The following is a 12,014-nucleotide window of genomic DNA, read 5'->3' on the forward strand; positions in this document are numbered from 1 at the left end:
TGTTGATTCCCTCTGACAACGTCTTGCATCTTAAATACAGACTACACATAATACAAATATCTACCTGGCAAGTCTTAAGATGGCATTTCAAATATTTTTTCTACTTATTTAAATTCGTCGGATTTATGTGTTATACATGGTAATGTAGTGAAAGCAGACAGCGTAATTGTGCATTCTTTCTGAATTTAGAATAAATGTAAATTGCTAGGTGTGTTTTCAGTTTACAAAATGGTTTTATATGATGATACACGTGTCAGAATGTTACGACTATTGTACATAGACGTATACTGTCTAAAAGAGAAATTCCAGCTACGATAGGCAAAAACCCACTGTTGGTACCGGATACGGAAACACACGTGCTGTTTTATTTAAGTTTTCCCTACACCACGTTCCACTATATCTCTCTGTAAGTAAATATAGAAATCTGCTGACGGTCTGATAGAATTCACATTGCACTGTACGTAGCGACAACTTAAAACAGTTTTTAAAATCATCTCTTTTACAACAACTATGAAACAAATATTACCGATTTTCGTCAGAATATGTACACAACTTTTGGGGTAGTGTGATCAAAAACAGACATGATCTGATTCCAGAATTTCTATCTTCGTCAGGGATTTTGAAATATTCCATGTTTTACTGTTGACTAAATTCGTCCATCTTGTTCTGTTGACAGATTGAGCCACCAGATCCGTTCTCGGGGAGCTGATACGGACGAACGGACACACATGATAATACAGATGCAAATGCTTCACCAGACTGTCCTGTTCCATGACGACCAGGAGTACCACGACTATAAGATGAGGGATTATCATCGACCTTCGTTAGACAGTATATCTGAAAACAACGATGATAATAACAACGAAAACAGCAAAAACTGTAGTAGCTCGTCACTTCTGGTGAACCCGCTGATCACGATAACCGGATGTGACGTAGAGAACGATAACGGAAACGGGAGTGCGTCAAATAGTACTTCTCCAGTGAACAATTTAACCGGAAGTGATTCTGATCTCAGTCGTTTGAAATCAACCGCCACGAGACTTAGACTAGGCACGAGAAGAGCTAGTTATGTAGAGTGGCGGGAAAAATATTTAGATCGTCCTCGGCGAAGATCCAAACCGGATTTAAAATTGGATTTCGACGAAAATGGAAATGACAATGATAAATTAACAGATGAACGGAAAGAACGAATAAATGACGCTCTGGAATGGCTGAGGACGGAATTGGTTAGTAAAAGTTTAGAGCTAGTTTGAGAGTCAGGGCGGAATTGGTTAGTAAAAGAAAGTTTAGAGCTGGTTTAAGATTTAGTACGAAATTGGTTAGGAAAAGTTTAGAGCTAGTTTGAGAGTGAGGACGGAATTGGTTAGTAAAAGTTTAGAGCTAGTTTGAGAGTGAGGACGGAATTGGTTAGTAAAAGTTTAGAGCTAGTTTGAGATTTAGTACGAAATTGGTTAGAAAAAGTTTAGAGCTGGTTTGAGAGTGAGGACGGAATTGGTTAGTAAAAGTTTAGAGCTAGTTTGAGAGTGAGGACGGAATTGGTTAGTAAAAGGTTAGAGCTAGTTTGAGAGTGAGGACGGAATTGGTTAGTAAAAGTTTAGAGCTAGTTTGAAAATGAGGACGGAATTGGTTAGTAAAAGTTTAGAGCTAGTTTGAGAGTGAGGACGGAACTGGTTAGTAAAAGTTTAGAGCTAGTTTGAGAGTGAGGACGGAATTGGTTAGTAAAAGTTTAGAGCTAGTTTGAGAGTGAGGACGGAATTGGTTCGTAAAAGGTTAGAGCTGGTTTGAGAGTGAGGACGGAATTGGTTAGTAAAAGTTTAGAGCTAGGTTTTTTTTATAAATTAATTATATGTCGAAGATCACATGTGGAACTCAATGCATACCGGACGGCTTACCGTAGGGCTTAGATATAATTTAATACCGAAAGTAATTCCAGCATTTCGGCAACGCACAAAAATATTTTGCAATAGAAGGGGAATAACTCGCATTATTTTGTTCTCAATACAGGTTATTTCTGTCCACAATATTTAAGATTACTATAATGAGTAACCTTTGATGATACTTTCAGGAGGAAATGCGCTCTCAGGACCAGGCGTTGGCAAGGACGCTCCTGTCATTACGTCATGACATCCACCAATTAAAACTCCAGAGGAGTTGTGACGCTCACAAGGACATGTTGGAGGAGGTGAAACTCGATATGGAGGACATGCAGGAAATACGCGATATTTCCGACAGTCCCTCTGACGTTCTGGAAAACCCCTTCAAACATTTGGGAGTGACTCCGATGAATTTGTCCGCACGGAGATTTTCAATATTTTGATGTTATTCTTATCGTTTAATGGTTGTGATTTATTCCTGAAATAATGGCGGTCGCTCGTTTAATTCTGTCAGTTGAATCAACCGACAAAATCCGGAAACAGGAATATTTTCGGGGAGATTATCTTGTAACGGAACTTGATGGTCTAATTATAGATATTATAGATAGAACAATACACAAAACACATTGTATGATCATATGGAATTCGGTTTTATCTTCTCTATGTATGGGCGCCGTTTTTTTTTTTTTTTATCTCCTGTATGTATGGGCGCCATTTTACATTTTTATTCTTTTTAATTGATATGCCTTCCTTGTTTGGGTGATAACATTTTCATCAGTAGTCTCTTGAGTGAATAATTGTTTACGTTGTAATCTATTTCAGGGAAGATCTGCTTGCATTCACTTATATTTTACAATAGACTAGACTAGACAGGCATTGGGCGGATCAGGAACTTTTATATAATTATATCAATACGAACTTCTGTAGAAATGGAACTGTTGTCACAATTCATTGATTAAATTATTATTTACATGTACACTGTATGCTGTATATTTGATTCCGGTGTAAAGGATCTTAATTGATCCCGTACTTGTTATAAACTTAACTTATAATATTACTATTATAGTCTTTTGATTTCGGTCGATACGTTGTTTTGTTAACAAGATATTTTCCCCGAGGTTAATAAAATCATGTATCAACCTTATCAAAAGGCTGTAATTGTTATAATAACGTTACTGTTTCAGTGATATCATTAAGATAGAATAAACAGTAAAACTGCTCCTTATATATAAATTGTATGTGTGTTTTATGTGAGGGTCATTCTAAGTGCCTGTGTGTTCAACACTTTATCGCAACAAGTCTCATTTTGGTACTATTTTAATAAGGCGGGATGTATATGGGTGCATCCTTCTGTCTATCATATATGCACGCATGTTCGCGTACCTATATATGTGTATGTATGCATGCATGTGTGTCCATATATATGCATTTAAGCATAGCCTGCTGTTCAAAATTTAGGGTGTAATTCTGTTATCTCACAGTTGTAAGTTTTTCCGTATACCGTACATTATTTTATGTCTGATAATAATAAATGTCTAATGAATAATTTACGATACCCAAGGATGTATCACTCTCCACAATATCACTTAGTGTATATATGTATGCGGTAAAAATCTGATTGGCTGAGAGGCCAAAGGAATAAACGAATTGAACTGGATAGGGATTATTGAGGAGGGTGAATACGTAATTGGACTGTCTTTGTTTAGATAGGGAGTTATTTGTAGAATGTATTGACAATAGTCTAAATTACAGCAATTTCACTACAATTCGGATGAAATTCGCGTAATTTGAAATAAATCCTTAGCAGCTATCATCAGTTAGACGTGTATCAACTAATGCAGTGTATATGGAAATAAGTACTTATTGTCTTTAGTGAATAATGTGTGTGGTTTAAAGTATACTTAAAATGGCTGAATAATAACTGATACTATTATGCAATATGACGATTTCTAATTTTAACATGTGAGTGTGTATAAGTGGCGGGAGAAAAAGAGTGGTCGGAACACATGCGCGTGAGAGTCTAAGGAACGACAACTCTATGAACTTTATTGTGTGAATGCTCTGTTATTAAATTAGATCATTTAAATGTGTTCTGTTTAATCAAGAAAATCCTTGATTCCACAAATAACAATAAACTGTGGAATATTGTCCAGATCATACGTTTATTAGGGGTAGTACACATATAATTTATGAAATTGTCGAGCAATACAAAAAAATTATACTGGAAAAAATTGTTTTGTTCTTTGTGGATTACACATCAGTCAATCCTGGTTGTAAGACTGACTACCTATGGAAGCAGAGAAAATTGTTTAATGGACAGGCGGCCGTAATATTATATAACAACGGGTCCTTACAGGAGAGGCAGCGAAGGAAGGAAAAGACAAATACCCCAAGTGAGGGCAGCAGATCTGTTTTGGCCCCCTCAATGTCCCCGAAAACACGGAAGAGAATCCCGGGCTCTGTAGGGGGCCAACTTTTAGTCGTCCACGATCAACATACAGTGGTTAACAATTTCTTGGTTTCGGACAAGATACCTAGCATCGGTTATATAATGTATCTCGGATAAAAAATAACATACATTTAAAGAGGTTTGTCCACAACTTGGTTCATACTGAGAGTTCGTTTTGTCCACAACTTGGTTCACACTGAGCGTTTGTTTTGTCCACAACTTTGTTCACACTGAGCCTTCGTTTTGTCAACAACTACTGAGCCTTCGTTTTGTCAACAACTTTGTTCACACTGGGCCTCCGTTTCGTCCACAACTTGGTTCATATTGAGTCTCTGTTTTGTCAACAACTTGGTTCATACTGAGCCTTCGTTTTGTCAACAACTTTGTTCATACTGAGTGTCCCTTTTGTCAACAACTTGGTTCACACTGAGCCTTCGGTTTTTCCTGACAACCGCGACGAAAAGGTCCGAAAATTTGGAAATCGTAACACTTTGATTTCGAAATCATGTAGACAATGAAAAACGTCGAATAATGCGATAACTTAATTCCTTAGTTCATAAATCAGGCGAACAGACGATGATCAGACACCCTGTACAGACAGTGGCAAGAGGAGGAAGGGACATAACTCTCACAAAATGGTCTGAAGATAATGCCATTTTAAATGTAATATCATCGTTTTATTGTCTGGTAACTTTTAACTGCCGCGGGTACAGAACATAATTATACGCATTATACATCTGTATATAAAATTATTTAAGGATTAAACTGTCTTTTAAGGGCACAATATGACGTTTGTTTGCAAAGCTCTGGCATCTATATATATATCGACCATAGACACCAAAAAAGACAGTTAATGCTTATATTTTCATTCTCGACATATTTTTTTGCTATTTTTGAAAATTAAAATTGAGTTAGCATAAAAATGCCAATATTCAGCGACTTCGTCAATGGGGTTCGACAAATAGAACAGCCTATTTTTGGCAAACAAAAAAGTGCATTGAAATAATACGAAAAAAACAACCCCAGTTTGTTCAATCCTTTTTATTATTTGTGTAAGAATATTGTATAAAATTTCTTTTCGATACTTTTTAATTAACATAAAGCCATGATTGTTTGCGTTAGTTACAAGTAGTTCCGGTGAGTGAATATATTCATGCCCGGCATGGATTGATGTCACGTTTTGGGTGTCAAGTATGCTCACATAGACTGCAAATCTTTTTACTTAGTTTATATCGTGGCTTTGCCACCAAAATGTAAATATTTAAGCATTGAACGGCTTTCAGTTGGCATTCATAGTCAATATGAATGCCAACTGGACAGAGGCAAATTCCATGAAGCGCGCTATTTACCATCTGCGATTTTTTTTATTTGTCTGCGATTTTGTTTTTCATGCAGTTCATAAGCTGGTGAACTCGCAACTGAATTGGTAGGGTTATATAGTGGCAGTGCCATACAATGGTAAATATATAAGTTTAAATTTCGGGTCGACACATTCTTCACTTTATCAATCATTTTTTGTTTTCCTATAGAGACATAGTTTACACGAAATCTACAACGGGACAAGTAAGTTTCAATTAATATGAGTCTCCGGAGGATGTTGAAAGCAAACGTTTCAACATATACACGTCCCCTCTACCAGAGGGCACCCAATCATTATCTCCTTCACACGAGGAAATGTCTTCGGCGTGTACCGAAAGTTATCAACACTCCATGCTTACACCTGAATTTATGGCTCGTTTCTCTGAGATGTTAGCACCAAAATTAGCCAACATTGTGTCTGAAATGTTACTTGTGTCTCTGAAGCCAGAAATTGACAAACACGTTAAAATAGCCTTGTCTGACAACGACACCATACAATCGGTTATCGATTCCCATATTAATGACGTCATGACACCCGTTAAAACCCAGCTGCAACAATCAGGCTTCAGAAATATCTGAACTCAAATACACCATCCAAAACCTCCAGTGTGACCTTGAAGAACAACAACAATACACAAGGAGGGGCGCACTAAAATTTCACAATGTTCCGATGGACAAGCCACTCGATCAATTCGACACTTATCAATCAGTACTTAACATTTGTAAAAGTGATATATCCAGATCCCACATCATCGGCGAGATACGTGATAAAAAAGTAACCATCATTGCCCGTTTTGTCCGTTATACTGATCGACAGAAGGTATTCAAAGCCAAATCTGCCCTAAAGAACTACTATAAGGAGAGCAAGATATATATAACCGAGTGTCTGACACCCTATAGACAAGGAATAGTAAACGAACTCGGAAAATTGTGGCGTGATGACAAAATCGCGTCCCACTGGACCATGGACGGGCGTATATTTGTAAAAAAAAAACCCGGAAAGTTCCCCGAAAATCCTCATCAAATCATATGCCTGCATTGACCGCCTCCAATTGGAGCTGTGAACGTGCATTAGCCATGGAACACTAACTGACTCCATACTTACCGATATAGTTATTACATCCAAGGAAGTGAAAGATATATTATGTACTTTAAGTATAAATAAAGCAACAGGGCCTGATGGAATAAGCCATAGAATGTTGAAATTGATTATTAATGAGATTGCTCTACCTTTATCTATCATATTTAATGTGTCCCTTCAAACTTGTTCCTATCCCGAAAGATGGAAAATAGCAAATGTTATGCCTATATTCACAGGTGAGGATAAACACAGTGCATATAATTACAATATCATTACTAAGTTGTGTTGGAAAAATATTTGAGCGTTTAGTATACAAACATATTTACAATTTGTTCAACCAAAACAATCTCATATACAAGTTACAATCAGGATTCTTACCAAAACACTCTTGCACGCACCAACTGATAGAATTGTATCACTCTATGCTGTTATCGTTGGAAAATTATGAACACATAGCATTTATTTTTTGCGACTTCTCCAAAGCCTTTGATAGAGTTTGGCATAAAGGCCTCATATACAAACTTGGACAATATGGACTAAATGGAAACTTACTTACCTGGATAGTTAATTATTTGTCGTGCAGGAAACAGTCTGTTTATATAAATAATTTCAAATCTTCTTTGAAAAATATTAATGCTGGTGTACCACAGGGATCTGTCATAGGGCCTCTATGTTTTCTTCATTTATATCAACGATATATCCACCGAACTCACATCATTTTGTCGTCTTTTTGCTGACGACACTTCATTGTCATACTCTTCAAAAAATTTAGATGATATTACACATGTTGTTGATACTGATTTAAAAGCTCTTGAAATATGGTCAAATGACTTGCTTATGTCCTTCAACCCCAAAAAGACAGAAATCATGCTAGTATCTTTTTCAAATCTCCCTTACCAGCCACTTTTTACATTCAATAACACAGTTATAGAAATAACAGAAAAACATAAACACTTAGGAGTAATTTTAAGTAGTGATACTTACATACCATTGTACTTTACTTTGTTTGTATTTCGCGCTTAAAGACTTGTACGTGAACCGGATGTGTGACCGGATATATGACAAAGACATTCCAGAACGTGCGGTGTAAACACGTCAACATGCAGGTGTAGCGGCACAACACCGTGGCTATTTACTCATTTATTGGACATAAATACGCAAACTACAGCTTGCGGTGAGTACCGTACATACACACCCAACTGTATATATTGTTTATAACTGTTGTTGACATGCTGTGTAGATAAACAGCAAGGTATTATAGTTGTCTATTTATAGATACCAACCCGGTATGTTGCACGGGTGTATACAGGTGTGCTTAGCGTATTGTATATTTATTAATAGGGTATTATACGACATGTACAGTTATATAGATGATATTTTAGAGATATACCAATCATGTAGCATTATATACATATTAGTTAATGTCTACATAGTCTGAATTACGGGTGGTCATTGTTATATGCACACGTGTAACGTGAGTGCATGTCAGTGTAGTAAATATTAAAGCGTCGTGTGTCATACTTTCAGTAATTTAGGGTGTAGTCATTTTATTACATATATGTATTATATCAGTCAATATAACGGTTGTAAATAGGCTAGGTTAGTTGGGCCATAATTATATAGTAGTATATTTGTATTATCTTTTAGTTTAACCCATTGGTGAGGATAGACCATAATGTGGTGTGGATGATCCTGGAAGGATCATGGTCAGAACAGAGTCCTGACAGGGACATATGCCAGACTGATGTGTGGTGGAGCGAGGTGGCCTGGGTACTGTGGTTGCGACTCATGAGGAACACAGCCAGAACCTTGATGGACAGCCATGAGTGGTATTCTTTGCTGGCAATATAGAACTGTTCGTGATGAGGCTTGATGGTGCCCATCTTGTGGAGAGAACTGGGTTTCTTGTTGACACTCCATGGTGGAAATCTGCCCACCAGTGTAGACTATTTAGGTGACCTCATAGACAGTGATGGAAATCTGCCCATTCCTAGAGTGAACCATTTATTTGTGATAAATGTTCTTATTAAATGTGTGAAAGTGAGTGTGGATGTGCAGTTGTTCATAGTGTATATTGTAATTAAATGTTGTAAATAATGTAAATACAGTGTGTTGTGTTTCTATCTCTGCACCAGATTGGACAATATGCTCATCCCGTTATATAGACGAAATCATCAAGAAGGTTTCTAAATATATAGCAACTCTTCGTAAACTGAAATTTCAACTAAGCAGAAAAACATTAGAAAAAATGTATTTAACTTACATTAGACCTATCTTAGAGTATGCATGCGAAGTTTGGGATAATTGTGGTGTTACCAATTCCAATATTCTTGAAAATTAACAACTTGAGGCAGCTCGTATTATTACAGGGTTACCAGTATACACAAAAATAGAGTTTATATATAAAGAAATTGGATGGCTTCCATTAGCCAAGAGGGGAGAGATAAGAAAATTAACCCTCTTTTATAACATAAAACATAACATAGCTCCCCCATATTTATGTGATATCTTACCGGGTAATATTGGAGTCTTAACAAATTATAACTTAAGAAATTCCCAGCAAGTGCGGCAACAACGTTATAGACTCCAACGCACATTAAACTCCTTCTTTCCTTCAACTTCTTCTCTTTGGAATAATTTAGATATATCTTTTAGGAATTCTCCAACTTTAAATTCCTTTAAATCAAATTTTAGTAAAACGTTCTTTACAGAAACTGATGTATGCTTTCTAAATTTTGGTACTCGACAGCTAAATATTCTCCACTGTAGATTGAGAAATAGAGCAAGTACTCTGAATTACGATCTTTTCAGATCCAATCTTTTGCCTTCAGCACGATGCGTATGTTGATCCGCGTGCGAGGACTCGTATCACTTCTTCTTTGTGTGCCCTAAATATCACATTATACGACAGACGCTTTTAAATGATCTCCATTGGTACCCTGGTAATATCACATTAGATATACTTCTAAGAGGTGATGCAGATCTAGAAAATGATGCAAATCTTAGTATTGCATAAGCAGTCCAACTTTATATTGACAGTACTGGCAGGTTTTGACTTTCTGAGCACCTTACCCCATTTCCTTTAACTACCCTGTATCTTAGCTAATACCTAATTAAATTAATTAATTATGCTATACTGTATATATGTCAATAGTTTATATCATTTGTACATGTATCTGCTGGCTGGTATGGTTGAACGACTCAAGGAAAGGAATGTTTTCGAGTGGATCTACAGAGTAAAGTTTTCCATGGAATGTGCATAACGGACAAAGTTTTAAGAAAGTGTATTGATCGATGTTTTCCAGCCTGTCAGATAACTATTTACAACTTATCGCTACTGCTAAAATGTATGTGTATGTAAAAGAGTATTTGTACATAGGAAATGACTATTACCCACCCCCCCCCCCCCCCCCCCCCCATTTTTCTTCCATCTTTCCCTTTTTCTCCTTCTCTCCTTTATAGATTTTTTTTATTTATATATATATATATTTTGCATTCACTGCTGTCCATTATGTATTGATTTATATTATGTACTAGGGAGAGGGCGTCACTAAGTTGGAAAAACTTGTGTCCAATCCCAATTGTCAACAATTTATGACAATAAAAATATGTTTAAATCAATTAATATGAGATGATTTTAGGATTTCTGTAGAGATTACCAGCCTCATTACGATGTAACCTTATCGCCTGTCAAATTGGAGCAGGTCTTAATGAGGAATTAACAGTGATATCGACACGCCTGGAATATCATATCTATTATCTTCTTTAAAATACACACAAAAATGCATGTATCAGTTATTGATAAAATATACGTGTACATGTATATCGAAAAACAAAAAAACAAAATCTGTTGGTATTTTAAAATTATTTTTTCGGGTTTTTGTTCAAAGTTCATGCAATGCAGAATTTGTTTAATTAAATCCTCAAAATATTTCGTATAACAAGGGGGATCTAGAACAAGTGGTTTTATACACGTGAATCACTTCATCAAATGTACCAACAGAGTTTAATTATTGACTAATTATTAACACTGTCATGTTATCATGTATTATGAGAGTTATCTTAATGGAATCTCAACCGAGATACATTTATAGTGTTAACTGTAATATACAATCCGAGTTCCTCCTTTGACTGATATATGTCTAAAATTTATATTTCCAGTAAAGAGTTAAGCTTATTTGTTGTTTTTTGAGGTCGTGGCGATGGTAGTGTGTTTATTTGGATGACCTCCTTATTTGTTTGTTTTATTTAATGAATTATTTTTATCTTTTTGAATGTGAAAAAGAAGCGAAAAATTATAACTTACCGAATATCTTTTATCCTACATGCCATGGCGTCACATGCATTCTTTTCACAATTACGTCCCCTGTGATGGATGGGGACGACATTGTCTCGTGTAACCTAAACAAGCATAACAATAAAGTCAACGGAACTACATTTGAGGAACTTGTATTGAGTCTCCGCTCCCAGTAAGAGTTGTCTCCCTTCCATCCCTGAATTACCTTTACCAAACAAACTGAAATGAGTGGAGGAATAACAGGACGAAATGCGGTAAAATATTAGCATACAATGTAAGTACATGTACTAGTATAGTATCAAAGTTCGTCAATTGTTATCACATTAATCACAGTCATTTTCTTATGTTGTCGATAAGGATGTGGTTTGATTTGGTGTTATTTTGTTTAACGTCCTATTAACAGCCAGGGTCATTTTAAGGACCTGCCAGGTTTGGAGGTGGAGGAAAGCCGGAGTACCCGCAGAAAAACCACCGGCCTACGGTCAGTACCTGGCAACTGCCCCACGTACATGTAGGTTTCGAACTCGCAACCCAAAGGTGGAGTGCTAGTGTTAAAGTGTCGGAACATCTTAACCACTCGGCCACCGCGGCCCCAAGGATGTGGCAGTTATATGGGCCTGCATGTTATCAATAATCCCAGTATGTTCAAGTTTATTAAGTTTCTAAATGTTGGAAAAATCAAAGATCTAAATAATCTAGGTAAATATTTAGTGTCAGCATCTAAAAGGAGAAAAGAACGGATAGGAATTTAGAAAAATATAATATATATATATATATGGGGCAAAGAAGTAATTCAAACAGTGTAAACAATAAGGTTTGTTAAATTTTCGAGGCAATCCGCCCCTTTATCAAAACACAAAAAATTACAAATACAATCACATAATATATATAAGAAGTACTGGAAATACAATAAAATACAATAAGAATAATGTTTTAGTAACTGGAGAAACCACA

At 36.2% G+C, this 12,014-nt stretch overlaps 1 protein-coding gene and 1 long non-coding RNA gene across 4 annotated transcripts in view; both read left to right on the forward strand.

Moving 5' to 3' along the window:
- The window catches only part of LOC117316551 (protein FAM167B-like), a 71,208-nt gene extending 67,103 nt beyond the window's left edge, over positions 1-4,105 (forward strand). For all 3 annotated transcript variants that reach the window (XM_033871189.1, XM_033871192.1, XM_033871190.1), the window contains exons 3-4: positions 677-1,226; positions 2,066-4,105. In XM_033871189.1, coding sequence (XP_033727080.1) covers positions 729-1,226; positions 2,066-2,317 — 750 coding nt within the window. In that variant the 5' untranslated portion in view covers positions 677-728 and the 3' untranslated portion in view covers positions 2,318-4,105. The remainder of the gene's footprint in view (positions 1-676; positions 1,227-2,065) is intronic.
- A 3,732-nt stretch (positions 4,106-7,837) lies between these two features.
- On the forward strand, positions 7,838-8,866 carry LOC117316075. Its single transcript, XR_004529816.1, has 2 exons — positions 7,838-7,937; positions 8,411-8,866. It is a non-coding gene; the product is annotated as an uncharacterized LOC117316075 (long non-coding RNA).
- Positions 8,867-12,014: the final 3,148 nt, after the last annotated feature.

The sequence above is a fragment of the Pecten maximus genome, chromosome 18 (assembly GCF_902652985.1).
Source record: "Pecten maximus chromosome 18, xPecMax1.1, whole genome shotgun sequence".
NCBI lineage: Eukaryota > Metazoa > Mollusca > Bivalvia > Pectinida > Pectinidae > Pecten > Pecten maximus.